This window comes from Dreissena polymorpha, chromosome 8, assembly GCF_020536995.1.
Source record: "Dreissena polymorpha isolate Duluth1 chromosome 8, UMN_Dpol_1.0, whole genome shotgun sequence".
Classification (NCBI taxonomy): Eukaryota; Metazoa; Mollusca; class Bivalvia; order Myida; family Dreissenidae; genus Dreissena; species Dreissena polymorpha.
Window position 1 is genome coordinate 4,482,606 of NC_068362.1, and position 16,271 is coordinate 4,498,876.

The following is a 16,271-nucleotide window of genomic DNA, read 5'->3' on the forward strand; positions in this document are numbered from 1 at the left end:
ACTTGTTTTAGCAATCTCAGGAATACGATACGCATTGAAGGCATTCCATTTGGAATCGTGTAATGGTATAATTATAACAACAACACTGATGATAATAATAATACTGAAATAAGACTGAACTAATTTTGGTTAAAGTGCGTCTAAAAAAAGAGACTAGAACAATTCAGGATACTGATTCAATAGCTATCGAGTTTGGTCCTTTCTTCAATTTGGTTAAATGTTAAGGTATAACTATTATAAGACATTAATTTGTTAATTTACGTTTACTGTCCATTTGTGTGTAACATTTTGCAAATGTATTGCAATAACTTGAATATCATCTAAAACTTATAAGCGCGTAAGTTGATTGAATCAGGGTCTTCTGTGTAAAAGGCATATGCTGTTACCATGATGCTGAAGGTATTCATAATTTGAACTGCTTTAAACATTTACGTTTTTGTATGTTACCCATCGGCTTAAGGAAGTGAAATTGATCGGTTAATTATACCCACGTGGTTAACATACAGCAACGGAAGTTATACAAAGCTGATAACTGTCTTCAGACGCTTTGAAATTTACTTTATAGAAAACGTTGAAATTACTTTACCAGTGAAATTGGATGATTTATTATTTGTAAGCAATTCTTTCACAGAAAGTTATAAATACACTATCTTGTCTCCATGGATTTTAGCATTCTGCGATGTGACAGCTTTAACTTAACTGACCCCATGATTCAATGCCTCGTCTTTGAACTGTTTAAATTTGTCATTGACCTAGAACTAATTAAAATAAAACATACGTTCTCGTATTACTCTCTCGAAAATATCCAAAAAGTCGTTGAAAATGTCAATGTCCATTTTCAATGCGAAATTGTCTAAGTCATAACTACATATTTCCCCCATTTATATATAGGAATGTTTTCGTCCTAAGCGGTACCGTCACAAACAAGATTTACCTTGCCAGCGGTTCAGTAGCCCCCCCCCCCCCTGAAAAACATAAAAACAGCGATTCCGTCGCCCCCTATGTAGATTCTCGGCCGAAACCACGGTGCCGACTCAGGCCTCGGTCCGCTCGATCTACTGGGCCCGTCGTTGGCGCTCCTCGAACCACGGGTGCCTGTTGGTGAGGGTTAATTAGGTCAAGTTAGGGTTACTTACCCTCATTTAATCCTAATTCAACCTAATTGGGCTAAGAAAAACCGCCTGAGTCGGAACTGGGTCCGTCGTTCGCGCTCCTCGACACTCGGGGGCTTGGAGGTTTATCCAATTTTCAGACAACTGTATTGCAGAGTTCTTAATGTGTTGAGTAGACATTGGTGCTTTAAAGAAGGGCATTGAAACTTTAGCCATGAAACAGCGTCAACTGAAAAGGAGCGGTAAAGGCAACCTCCCTAAAACGAGTGATCCACTGTCTGATGACGACATAAATCAATTATGGGCGTCGAAACAGCTCGGTGTATCTACCCCTGATACAATTCTTCAGACTTTATGGTTGTATAACACCATACATTTTGGTTTGCGAAGCTGTCAAGAACATCGTGATATGTGTTGGGGTGACATTTCCCTGTTCACTGACGAACATGGCCGTGAATATTTGCAGTTCACCGAAAGACAAACCAAGACGCGTTCTGGTGTGAACCCTAGGGATGTGAGACTTGTAAAGCCGAAAATGTGGGCTAATACACAAAACCCTGATCGATGCCCTATTAGTGTTTACAAGACTTATGCCGACAAAAGACCATACAGTTATAGTAATGCTGATCATCCTTTTTACATTGCAACAACAACTGTTCACCTACCTTCACTCCAGGAAAAATGGTTCAAACGAAATCCAGTCGGAGTAAACAAGCTTGCCTCTATGTTGAAACGTATGGTGAAGCAGGCTGGCATGAATCCTGACAAACGACTGTCAAACCACAGTGCAAGGAAATACCTCGTCCAAAAACTAAATGACAATAACATTCCTCCAAACCAAATCATGCAGATCTCTGGTCATAGAAACATTGCCTCCATCAATAATTACAGTCACATAAATCCGATCCAACATAGGAATATTTCACAGATCCTGCACTCGAATTCAAATGAAAACACCTCTATGAACTACACATTAAATCCCACAACACAGCAGTCTACATCCCTGATGTCGAATGAATCTCGTTCAAATTTCCATGTAACAGGAGGAATTCAGAGTATCTTCAGTGGGCCAATTCACGGAGGAACATTCAACGTGCATATTCATCAACACGCTAACGAAGCGGAACCATCCTGAAAACGCATAAGATGCATCGAAAGTGACACTGATAGTGAATGATTTTGAATCCGTGTACTTTGACCTCAATAAAATTACACGAAAAAGGCACGCGCGGAATACATAAAATACGTAGCTATGACGTCAGAATGTCGGAACATCTGATATTATTTTTGTTTGTTTTGTTTAAATTGTTTGATTAGCTTCACCTGGTTAAATTCAATAAATATTGACAACTTGACACCGAGAAATTTTGAGCTTTTTATTTTTTGTTATAAAAAACAACAACAAAAAACACGAGTGTTCGTCCAGAACTACTTCTCATGCTCAGGTACACACAATGACCGCATTGCTGCTTCGTTCTAGATATCGACCTTTCCTCTATATGGCACGGAGGGGAATACATGTGTGTTTTAAAGCATTTTGTTGGTCATGTTATAAATAGATTCTTGCATTCGTGGTCGTTTTGTATTGAATTTATTAAACTCGTCATCTAAATGAAGATAAAAACTCGGCAAGCCTCGTTTTTATCTTCATTTAGATGACTCGTATAATAAATTCAATACAAAACGACCACTCATGCAAGATCCTATATATATACTTTGTACGAGTCTCTAAAGAACATTAAGAACAATGTTATTATTTATTTTGACATATTAAGAAAACAACTTCAGAAAATGGGTCGGGAGAGAAAGTCATCGTATTGTATAAAAGAGCACCAACTAAACATATATCACAATTAAAACTGAAATCACCACGGAGCGGCCAATCCGAAGCACTGTGGATTTGAACAGATTTCAGTGCAAGCCGGACCTCACAATCACCTTATAATTACCTTATAATTAATCAAACAAAAAACATGCGTCTAAAACGATTTTAATCAAATGCGCATATTCAGACAGAAAATGAAACATGCATGCAAAAACGTTTCACGCGAATCGAATATTTTACGTTTTAGTGGTCTAGTGTCGTAAGTATCTGAAATACAATGTATATCAAAACAATAAGGGAATATGTTTCAAAGTTATGCGCACACACAGGCATATGGCCCATCTGTAAATATATTAAGTTGCCAAGAAAGCGAAGTATCTACAAAAATGTTTCAAACAAACTAGGTGTAAGAAAGATCTTTAGTATGTCTTTTCCACGTAACAAAAAATGGGTTTACTACTTACAGTCCCTACAGACTGAAACCTGACAACATTGAAGACGGGGACAGGGGTACGTTCAGCTGCATCCACACAGCACAAATCAAACTGATGTTGTTTAACATACAGCAAACAATAAAACTCTAGATTCTATATCCACATTACAAAACTGGTGTACTTTGAATTTTTGAAACGGAGCATTCATGTCGCAATACCAACTACTTATCGTCCGAGTTATTTAAAAAAACTGCTAATCGTTTAACTACAGTATACGAATAGAAACAATAGTTTTTGCCTTTTCACATGTACTAAATATTTTATTTTTAGCGTTATTATGTTGTTTGACAGTTTAAAATGTTCCCGAATTTCGAAACGTCTTTTTAAATAAGGAAACATGTTATCTCGTTGCTTTACACAACAAAGGGGTTAGGGTCGTGTAAAACAGTTTGCAACATCTGTACAAAGGTGAAAACAAAAAACATTATAGAAATTTAACATCAATGCTGATTTATTTTTCCGACTTTTTTTAATATTCCAGACAAATGAAAGAATCTACGTTACAATCGATGTTCATGAAAAAAGTTATTAATTTGGCACAACTGACAGGATATATATCAGAATGTGTTAATATTACATGTATACACAATAATTTATAGAGTAATTTACATTTACAAAGACAGAGATTACAACAAACGGAAACATAAAGTACAACCCTCTCTGAAATTGTTCTAATAACTTGTATATCTTATTTTGTATTGCTTCTTGATATCAATAATGATCTATCATATAATATGATTAAAATAATATGAACAATAATCTTACGCTATCAACATCTAATTCTATTGTACACAGTCATGTTATATGAACAAGTATACACTGCATGTAGTATATTGAAAATTGAACTCAAAATATATATTTCAATGCAATATCACCCAATATTAATTATATTTGATTGTATCACATATAGGCAAATTGGTACTTCTTAAATATTGTTTTATATAAATATTTAGTTTAATGAGTGAACTGTCAATGTTTTGGGAATAGACAATCGATTAAGAATAATTGTATTACCATTAACGTTTTCATAAAGCTAGAACAAAAGGTTGACACAATTACATGATCAGTTTTTAAGTAAGAAGGCTGAAAGCAAATATTGATCATTGACGTTCATTGTGTCCTGTCATTGGTGATTTACCACTAGTGAAGGGTCAATTGTATATGTCATCGTAAAATGTATTCGGTATCTTTATCTCACTATCACTAGCGTATTTTTATTTACAAGGGGATCCCAGAAGTGAAATTGCGTAGTACGTTTCGTTCACGTATAAATTTCGCAATAACAACTTTCGAATTTACGTCGCTGAGGACGATTTTGAAGTTTACTTAATATAATGCTTTGATATTAATAATCCTTTGCAATCGGAACTTGTTTATTGTGTCAGAAATATTATTTTACGTACATGTGTAGTTCTTCCATTGCATCTGTTTTGCTTTCATAAATTTGAGACAGTACTTATCAGTGTATAATTATCCAAATCTGTAGCAGGTTTGATCAATTTTGCAAATATTGTGATAAGGAGAAATTGGGGTAGGCCTAGGTAAATATTCAAATCGATCTTAGCGTAATACAGCAAACTGCACAATGAGTTGTTCAATAAGCACTGGTGGTGTAATGTTTACAGTATTTGAATTGCGTAGTTTGTATCGATGCACAAGGAATTGATCGTTCGCAAACGTTGGTCATATTCAGTAAAGACAATTTGTTTTAATAAACGCGACACTGAGCAAATCTATTGTTGACCGTTTAGGTATTTAGTTTAAGTTTGTGTAGCTAAAGTTAACCGTCTGACTGTTCAAGAATGTTGTTAATTAGCTGTTGGACGATCGTAATTATATCATCGACGATTAACTTCACAGGTATGTGATAATACATAAGATTTATATTTAAACAAGTGAACAAAACAGAACGTGTATTCAACATTGATATTACACGCTCATCATCATATAAACGTGCACAATCAAAAACACGGCATGGGTCATGTTTAAATTTGACATTTAGACAATTTTGTTATGAATAAATGATCTAGATATAAAGAAATATAACTGACAGTGCTAAAGGCAAAACATGCGGTATCGTCTACATTGTGTAACAAATATATATTGGGTTGTAGATTCGATCTGATGAGAAAAACTGATTCGCAAAATTCGGCAATAATTGCTCTGTAAATGGCAACATAACATCATATTTTAGAGTAAAAAGCAACAATAAGCTACTTTCCCTGTATACACCAAACACCGATAGAGCAAAGACAACACACATTTTAGGTAACACACAATATGAATCTCTATAACAAGAAGTGTGTATTATTATGTTCCTAAACATTTGGCTATCATATGACATGCGAACAATTTACTTCAGGAATTCGACGTATGTTTAATTCAATGAAAATAATATGCTCATCATATTTGGTAGATTGATTGACATTATAATGCCAAATTTTTAAATAATTGATTTATGTTCATAAGGTATCATAAACTATATTTTTCTCCATGGTGTGGGTATACACACATTGTGGGATGTATTGTTTTCGAGATCGGATGTATATAAAGCAATAATTATTATTTTGATAGCAAATGGTATATTTTTGTTTATCTGTTGGATCAGTTTTTAAACGGGCGAATTGAGTTTTTACTTTTTGGGATGATAAATTTAATTGTGCACAGATATGTATGTATGGTCGATTTCCAACTTGTTAATTTACTTCAAGGTTCATCTATGCCTTAGTGCTTATTGCTTAATTATAAAACGTAATATATTTGTTATTCATACATACATGTTAGGATTAATATCGCTTTCCACAATTGTTTAAGTAACCACTGCTGAAATCCATAATGTGTAATGAACTTTTCGCATTTATATTACTTTTCAGAGTAATGATTTTAACAAACGCAGTGAAGACACTTGCTATCCAGCACATGCAATCTTGTAAACTTTACAAATATAAATAAATCTTTATATGTCCAATCGAAGTATACTACTTAGTTTGTTTAAGTCATAAAGCACTTTAAAACTAATTATGCAAATAGTGTCGATCGGGAAGGGATTATTTACAGCAAACTGTTGAATCATTTGTGTGTGTGTGTGTGTGTGTGTGTGTGTGTGTGTGTGTGTGTGTGTGTGTGTGTGTGTGTGTGTGTGTGTGTGTGTGTGTGTGTGTGTGTGTGTGTGTGTGTGTGTGTCGGGGGGGGGGGGGGGGTCTTAACGTTTGTCCACAATAAGTTCCATGTCAAATATGTTATATATTTTTCTAAATGTTTCATATTAAATAATCCGTTTAAAATCAACTTGATTTTCTGAAAATTAATTATCTACATAATCGAATGTAGATCATAAGTCTATGCAGCATCTCACTAATTACTAGTTTAATTGCGATAAACTTAACATGCATTCCCTTTTATTTCTTTAAATTTGAATCCGTTTGCTTCGATGTGGATTTATGTTTACATTTGAATCTTCCGCGATCAATTAAAAATCATATGTAAGGTTTGGGGCTGCTCAAAACCGCTTCCAAGTGGTTTGCATTTACCATTCCAAGGCAGTGACTCACGTTGTATGCATGTGTGTGTGGGCTAAGTATGCGTGTGTTTGCCTTGTATTGAACATGTATTGTGCGCTTTACTCTTTCGGGATTCGGTCCTGACCATACACAGGTCCAATTTCTATAATGAGATTTCTTTCCTGCTGATGTGGCGGACGATACTTGTGTATATTATTGACCATTATAAAATTTATTTATGAAGAAAAAACAATTATGATTAATGTGAATGTCACTATCAGAGGCCAGTTTAGTACCAACACATAACTTCTTCATTTTTTTAAATTACATGCATTATACTTTTCAAACTTTGACAATTCTTCACCAATCAGTTTGCGACTTATGTATGAACTAATTCATTTTATGACAAACTGGTTAAGTATAGATGTGTTTGTCCTTTCGACATTAATATTTATAATACTTGTCTCGCATTATATAGTATCTCTCTCTCTGCGTCCGATAATTGATAGTTAATTTACTTAGCCACATGCTTTATATATTGTCATATTACGTTTGCATGCGTCGTCTTAGTACTTGTTTTTAAAAGGTATTCACCTCTTGAAAACAAAGATTTGTTATTTTGTTTTTTTTCTACACTTTTATAACCATATTCAAAAAGACATTGTATATTGATGTGATGATATCAATCTCTCCGCTATCGCTACATTCAGTGTTTAAGTAATCCATTTCGTATCAAGATATTTTTTTATTTCTCTTATAGGCGAATTTGTATCTTTGACATCGAATGCATTGTACTTCAATCAAATATATCCATTATCGTTCCAAAACTCAGTATTTACATAAAAAGGAAATAAGAGTGGTGCATGATTATAAACATTTATGTCAAAATGTATAAACCCATCGAAATAACACCGATGTTAAAGAAAATTATCTGCCTCATACGTAAAATTATAAACAATAACATATTGACTTTTCGCCGTGTTACCTACAGCTCACTATCAGCGATTGGTCGCCTTGCATATATAGAGTAAACATCACCCGACTGCAATATCATGATATTGCCTGAGGCCTGGACGTATCATTAATAGTGAGCTATCGGTGATAATATAAACACTATATATGCTTACAAGCGGATGAATATTTATCTGGAGAATTGTTTGTACAACAGATAAATACACTATCATCCATATTCAAAAATGTGTCTCATAAAGATAAATCCAAATAAAACGATTTACTTCGATTTTGGTTACGGCTACATCTTTCATAATATTATATTTAGTTCAATACAAATGGCTCCACTTGGTCGCTAGGCGCAGTAATTGTTATACTTTCGAAATAAATGAATGGGGTTTGCGTATCCCTTAAGCAAACGTAAAAGTTGGACTTTCTATATATCAATTATTCGCATAGTATGATATTCTCGTGTACGTATTAAACATTTGTTTGATTCTTTTTTCAGATTTAAGTCCTGGCACATTTAATGCGATATTTTAATACGCTCTTACGTGTGTCCTAGCACGGTCAGCTTTTTAGCGTTTTGTTCATTCTATAATTTGTCAACCATGAGATATGCCTCTTCCCGATCCTTGCGTAACGGACCACAGTTAAAACCTACCATCATTTAATAGTAATGATAACATTATACACATAGTAATAATCCGATGATTATGTAATAAAACACAACTTTTTCGTGAACCTTCGTGGGCCTTCTGTGGCTACAAAATGGATTGTTCGTAATATTGATAACAAAAAAAAAACAGCAAACCTGTTATAATTACAATAGCAAGAATCAAATTACAACAGAGAATACACAAACGAACCTGGAACTTCTCGATGCAAAAGCAAGCGCACTCCCACTATAACACCCAAGTGTGCGTAATGGATCAAACGTTATTAATACTAAATTTTGAAATTATCGATGAAAAGCGTTACATATGTTTAATTCAACATCATTTGGTCAACATAGTATTAGTCAGGAATGTTAGTATGCTTATTTAAATTTTATTTCCAAATATGTCTTTGGGCCTTCTATGCTACCTTACACATGCGTTTAAACAAACAAAACTTAAACAATATAGCGCTATGGCGAGCAAATCTATTAACTTAGAAAGTCATTTTTTATCAAACACATTACGGCATATAACTGCCGTGCACAGAACGACATGATAAACTAATTCATTAAAAATTACCCCAAAATAAGATAACTTTATGTCGCGAAGGTGTTCAACCGATATTACCGTAGTATAGGAGAAATGGTTTATGTCAGACTTTAAGTACCGTAAATTTAATAAGTAAAGATTGGATACAATAGCACATATAACCAGTCACAATAACATTCATTATAATTATAATAACACACATTGGGAAAAAATTATGATTCATGCGTTTATATGTTTAACGTTTATATGTATTTATCAAATTCATTACATAGCTTTGCATGCATAATTTGTAAGTCCTTTTTTTACAAGCTGCACAGGCACCCGTTCTCACTGCTAATTCAACCAACATAAGGGTGAACGAAGCTTTGGAGTTGACATGCACGTTCACAAGTGGGACTCTAATACAGTGGAAATATCAAGGCCGGAATGGCACATTAATTCAATCCGTTGCTACAAAGCCAGATGGAACCTGTTTGTTCGATCCTGATCCGATAGCGAGTTCCTTCAAACAATGTGAATGCAGCCTATCAACAAAAACAACATGCACACTGAAAGAACAGACCTTATCTAACACAGGCGATACATGGAAGTGCATTGTAACAGCCAATGGCGAGGAGCATGATAGTAACCCAGTAATACTACAAGTGGCAGGTATATATCTGATCGTTTTATATAGTATGGCTTAATTTTACTATCTATATCAATAATAAAAAATACTTTCTTACTAGCATCGATTGTTGCCGAGTTACCACGGTAATAAGTTTATATGAGTGTGAATTCACGAGTGCGAACCAAGAGTGACTTAATAATACGCGTCTCTACCACTTGCTATGCTATATTCCTCACCAATTTATCAAATAAATAGTTTAAATTCTAATTAGTTCTTAGTATTTTGATTTTGTTAAGCTATTAAATGATAATTTTAATTGATTCGTTCTGTAATCCTTCTTAGAAATTTAATAGCACGCAACTTTTGGTTGCGTCAATGGATCAGTACAAACATAATCTATAAACAATTTATATATATACAAGCAAATGAAAATGGCTGAAGTATCCAGAAAAGCTCAATAAACATGATTCGAAGTGTGTTAATTAAAAAAGAAACAAAATCATGTTTCAAAATGTTACAACTTTTTCATGGCAAGTCAACAGTTAATGTAAATTTTACTCATAGGGGTGTATTGAGACAAAGTGTACTTGGTGATGGGATGAACAGTTGTTAGGTATGGCTATTCCCTCTTTCCTGTATCACACTGTCTCACTTTCACCTTGACCTTGTTTGGACCTTTTGTAAGTCAAATTGTCTATGTTTGAGCCTTGCTCTGGGAAAACCGGGTTTAATTCATGTGCGGTTAAGTGTCGTCCCAAATTTGCTTGGTCAGTTGCAAAGGTTAATCAGTGACAAACCTTTCCGTTTGTATTGTATTTTTGGTTTGAAAGAAGTCTCTTAGGGAAAATCCAGTTTTGTGTGTGAAAGTATAGTTCCTGATTAGCCTGTGCAGTCTCTGGGACGACACTTTACGCCCATTAAACCCCGTTTTCCCATAGCCAGGCTTGTATCTTAATATTGCTGTCGGTCTAATACTATAACACATGAAGACAGTTCTGACATGCTCCTAGTTGACGACACAAATGTGACTGTTTGACTGTGGTTTCTCGTTTGCCATAGAAGTCATGGAGCACTGTGTGTATATGCGTAGCCCAATTTAGTGCAAACGTTAAACAATCAAAAAGTACCACTAATTAGTTTCATTTCTTTAAGAAGACCTATTTTAATTATTGTTTGATGCACAAATGGTATTAGAAGTGGCTTTAATTGTTCTTCTGTGAATATATGTACATCAAACGAATTTAATGCAGTTATTAAGTATATCATGTGAGATAGGAGTTGAGGTTGTATAGACATCCAGGATGAAGTTAAGCATGTTGGTAAAGGTATATGATTGAATAATAATTGCATATACATATATCCTGATGTCAAATATGGCTCACAGAAGGAATTTGTGAATTATTGGTTTTGAAAAAAAGGAAATGAAATCATTACTTTTAATCTGATTTGAAAAGCTTTCTGGGAAAACAGGGTTTGATATATGTGCTGTATGCGTCGTCCCAGATAATAGACGACACTTTCACCATTTATGGAATTTTTCATTTTAAAGAGTCACTTCCTAGCAAACAATGCAGTGTGGGCAGAAAGTGTGGTCCCTGTTTTGCCTGTGTTTGTCAGTTCATAATGTTTGTGCTTTCTTCTGTTCACTTCTCCACCTGCACTGTCTGGCAGATGTTAAAGAATCTTCACAGGAATGATCCTTAAGTGACCGTCTCTCATACATGTAGTTGTTCCAAACGTTCCGGTCCATTGCATGTGAAGGTCATTTACGTGAAAAACAAGGCAACCACAGGGTGCAAGTTTCCTTCTATGGCTATAAATAAACCATTCTGAATCCTTTTGCAGTCTCATTTTTATCTAAACTTCGTGAAATATGCCCAGATCATTTGTTTTAAAGATACCTCGGCCATTTTTGAAAATGGTTTTCAAAAAATCACACAAGTTGCTATGAACAGATCAGTTCCCAGAAGTATCACATGCGCGAACTAAGGCCTCTGACCTTTTTGTTTATATTGAAGGAAATTAATTGTTTCTGAAGTGTATTGTTAAATAAGGAGAGGTAATTAATTTATTATGCTAATGCTTGTTTTAAATAGTTCATGATCGTCTTAACTATTTGTTAACTGTTAATTTGATACATACCTAACTATCACTAAAACTATTTATAACTAATGTAACACCAATGTAAAAGAATTTAAAAATAACTCTCTTCCAATATGAGCATATTTGATACAACATTTGTCTCCCTTTAAACTGTTTAGGGCCTGTTGAATTGTTTTTCTGTTCGTGAAAATTAATAGTTGGATAAAAAAATTGATTTGTTGACAAATTATAGAAAACAAATAATTCAACCAATATTTGAAAGGAAAAAAATATGCTATGTAAGTGTAAGACGGTGTCAAATATGAAATCCTCTGCTGGGATCTAACAAAAACAATAAGAAATGTACACGCTGCAAAATCCCCTTCAAATATAAGTTTTCAGTTATCTTGTGCTGATTTTTTTAATATAAATGAACAACATAGATGATAGGAGACAATTTTTGACAGTGATTGAAGCTGCAATACATGTTTTTGATAATGTTTTAGCGCAATGGTTTGAAAATTTTTTGATTTATGATTTTGAGGTATGAGTCGTGCTCTGAGAGAATACGATTGGATGCTTGTGTGTAAAGTGTCGACCCAGATTAGCCTGTGCAGTCAGTTCAAGCTTTTTGGGGATAATACTTTCTGCTTTAACTGGTTTTTTTGCTAAGAAGAAACTTCATTTTAAGAAGCAATAACAGCGGAACGTGTCATCCTGGATTAGCACAGGCTAATCTGGGAAACACTTATGGAATTTTGCCTCGTTTTCCCAAAGCATGGTTCATAAAATATGTAATAATACTTCTTGTATTCCAGATCTGAGCGGTAGCCATTTGGTACATTTCACATGTTGTAATGGTAGTTGCCACGACAAAACAAATTTTGTGAACTACAACCGATACCTTGTAGTGGCGCCGGATGTCCTCTATGTTGGTGCAATGTAAGTATGTTGGTAATGGTAGGTGGCTGGGTTAGTGCGTGGTGGAGGTGGCGGTTGTGTAGGAAGAGTAGTTGTGGTGGAAGTGTTGGTTGGTTCAGTCGTAGCAGTATTTGTAGTAGTGGTCGCGGAAGAAATGGCTGTATTCGTGGATGTTGTTGTGGTAGTAGTTAGAGTTGTAGTTGTAGATGTAATAGTTTAATTAACAGTAGTGATGATGGTGGTGGTAGTACAGGTAGTATATTACTTGCAGTGGGGGTAGCAGTGGTTGTTGTGGAAGTGGCAGAAGTGGTGGCTGTCCTGTAAGCAGTTGACGTTTTTTGCTGTCTTAATCTTAACAATTGTCATCGTATTAGGAAAACAAAATTGCACATCAGTCCATAATACCTGTTTATGTCTTATTAAGTCAAAATGTAACATTAAATGTAAAATAACGCAATTTATTTGAAGACTGCAAAACTGATTTAAGTGAGCATTATTAACTGTTACATGAACAGCTCTTCAAATCTGAGAGGAGCGGTTTGGGAATATTTCTTCTACATTATTAGAGCCACATCATGAAAAATGGATCTTACGCCATTTGCGCAAGCATTTAGTTCCGGAAAGAGTCTGTGGATTTCCATTATAGAGTAACCCAAAGTTTCGTGGTCTCATTGGCAGAGAGTAAGCTCCTGACCAGACTGTGTGTGGATGCCCAGTTTGCAGGCTGGAGGGTTTTGTCCTAATATAAAGAAGTGAAACTCCAGCTGCTGGACCCATTTTTGCATGGCACAGCTCATATTCTGATTCTGCTGATACAGTGTATAACAATGTTCTTCGGAATAGTTAGTCTCATTTTAATATGTATCATTTTTACAGCCCTGAAATAATGATTGAATAAAAATAACTGCCTGCTGTGTGGTATTTTCTTTTTTTCAGGAACTACTTGTATGGGTTGAATAAAAAAGATCTGACCTGTACAGTAAGTAGTGATTATTCCTTTATTGCTTACACCTTTAATAACAAAATGTATGTCAACATTCTTCTAAGAAGACTTTAAACAGCATTAAACTATTGTGTCACTTTTTGTCAACATATGAAATGTATAACTAAAAAATTTAAAAGAAAGCAACACATGAAATACACATTAAATTTACGCTTACATAAATACTCAAACATCAACAAATATTTAACAAAAAGATATTTCATAAAAAAAATGTAAAGCCACAAAACATCAGTTTTCCTTTGAGCAAAAGCCAGAATTTTAACACCAAATGTGGTATGGTGACATTTATTTAATAAGATATAAAATGCTCATTTTTATGTTTTTGATGGCAAAATATATTCCATTTGAATTTCCTGCACAAAATATATATTCATACGACACACGGACACTAACATGGTATATGGATATGTGTTGAATATACTGTCCCGCAAAAAAAAAAAAGCATTTTGTATCTTGTTAAATCTATGTTACCAGACCACATTTAGGATTGATATTTTGGCTATTGCTATTGGGAACATTAATTTTGGATTTGAAATATTCTATGAAATAGTTGTTGAAGTACAATGCCTATTAGTGAAAGTAACAAATTGAACAGTTAACAAACTTTATCATGATTATATTAATGTTTGTCCTTTTAAAGTCACTATATATTGACTGTCAGTGTGTATTCTTGTTAACGATTTTTATATATGTGTTTTTTTTAAAGAAATATCGGGCATTTCCAACAGACGAGGCTACTAAAAAACGATGCAGATTGCAGGGCAAAACAGACGTTAGATTTGTTGTGGTTTAATTTAACCGATTGAGGATCATTTTCACATTTGTATTTGATTTTTATCCCTTAATTTTAACATTTCTTGCAAGTTTATCATTCTGTTCAAAGACTGTTTGGCATTACGTGAAACGTAATATTAAGAAATCTGAACTGAAGATTTACATCAATCGTATTAAAACCATTACTTTCTGTGCACCAATTGGCATTTGTTCTGTTAACTGCATGATTGTCAGTGCGTTTATAAAAGCATGAAGTAAGTTGTACATGCTTTTAAAAATACTTTATAATTGGAAAAAACAGAACCACAATTTCCATTGTTACCATAACAAACTCTAAAACGCTATGAGACATTCACATTGCTGTGTTGGATGTGGTGTGTGATAACATTTGCCTGGTAAATGTCAATGATACCTCTACGTATGGCAAACACATGATAGCCTTGTTTTAGAAAAACTGGGCTAAATGCATGTGCATTTTGCACGACTTATTACGGACAACACCTTATGCCTAAACTGGATTCTCGTTTAAGCGAAACTTCCTGCTTACAAAAAAATCCAGTAAAGGCTTAAGTGTTGTCACAGAATAGCCTGTGCAGACTAGCCAATTGATTTGTCACACATGTCAATCATAGTAATGTTAATGTATATAATAAAAATGTATAAAGTTTGGAAAGTGTTCATAGAACTGTTGCTTGTTTTGAAGGTCCCAGACTGCCAGAACCACATTCGAGTCATCACGGAGAATAACAATCGTAGCCAGCTGTTTGTGTGCGGGACCGGGGCCTACTTCCCCACCAAATATACCCTCAATGTAAGCTTGTTAAGTCCTTGAAAATGTATGTAAGCAGTTTTTTTTATCATAGTTTGTTGTTGAATAATTCACAGTCAGAAGTGTTTATGCCTAACAATTTAATCACAGGTACAAAGCATGAGTAATTTTATATCGCACATCTATACTCCTGACTAAGCTTATTTTACAACACATTATGAAAAAAATATTATTGATTCAAACACAATTATGAATGTTGTGAAGTTCATCCCTGCGTTTCACTGACATCATCAAACAGCATCTTAACAATTTGACACAATTAAATAGATTAAAATTTAACAAATTCAGGTTCATGGATAAACATTAAAATTATATAATAGGGTATCCCTTTAGTCGATACTGTTGTGAATGTAACATGTCTACAAACTTATTTAAAGTTAATAGTTTAATCACCTTTAGGTTTTGTGTAAAGAATTACATCATAAAATAAAATGTTTGAGTTTCAATGTGTTAAACAGATCAATCATGTTAAGCACATGCATATTTACTGTACAGATGCCCAGATTTTTTCAGAAGTAGTTTTAAAATATTATTCATAAGGCTGACTCATACTTTTTGCATAATAGCCTACACTTGATTTGATTCTTTGTCTTAAGAAAGCAAGTGTTGTATTTTGTTTGTCTATAGAAATCTAGTGTGTTGTGTAAGAATGTTTGTCGGTAGAAAAATGTAGACCATGCACATATTTTGTGTGTTGGGGTATTCTATGTCACTTTTGAGGCAAGGTATTCATGGCTGTTGGATTTTGGCCTAATTCTTAATATCAAACGTATATGTTTTTCCAAACAACTGCCTAAATTGTCTAATTGAAGATAACCGATTCTTTAAAATATAAAGCTTAATAAATTGCAACATTAAGTTCATTTCCCTATACAGCTCTATAAGTTTAACCTTCGTTAATATATTAAATATGGTTTTATTCTCATTTTTTAAAGTATTTGTAAGCAAAACACAACAACACA

General features: G+C 34.1%; 1 protein-coding gene across 2 annotated transcripts in view; it reads left to right on the forward strand.

Moving 5' to 3' along the window:
• Window positions 1-4,997: 4,997 nt before the first annotated feature.
• The window catches only part of LOC127842425 (semaphorin-2A-like), a 45,551-nt gene continuing 34,277 nt past the window's right edge, over window positions 4,998-16,271 (forward strand). For both annotated transcript variants that reach the window (XM_052371922.1, XM_052371921.1), the window contains exons 1-6: window positions 4,998-5,291; window positions 9,400-9,741; window positions 12,601-12,724; window positions 13,640-13,682; window positions 14,413-14,478; window positions 15,184-15,291. In XM_052371922.1, the coding sequence (XP_052227882.1) occupies window positions 5,234-5,291; window positions 9,400-9,741; window positions 12,601-12,724; window positions 13,640-13,682; window positions 14,413-14,478; window positions 15,184-15,291 (741 nt within the window). In that variant the 5' untranslated portion in view covers window positions 4,998-5,233. The remainder of the gene's footprint in view (window positions 5,292-9,399; window positions 9,742-12,600; window positions 12,725-13,639; window positions 13,683-14,412; window positions 14,479-15,183; window positions 15,292-16,271) is intronic.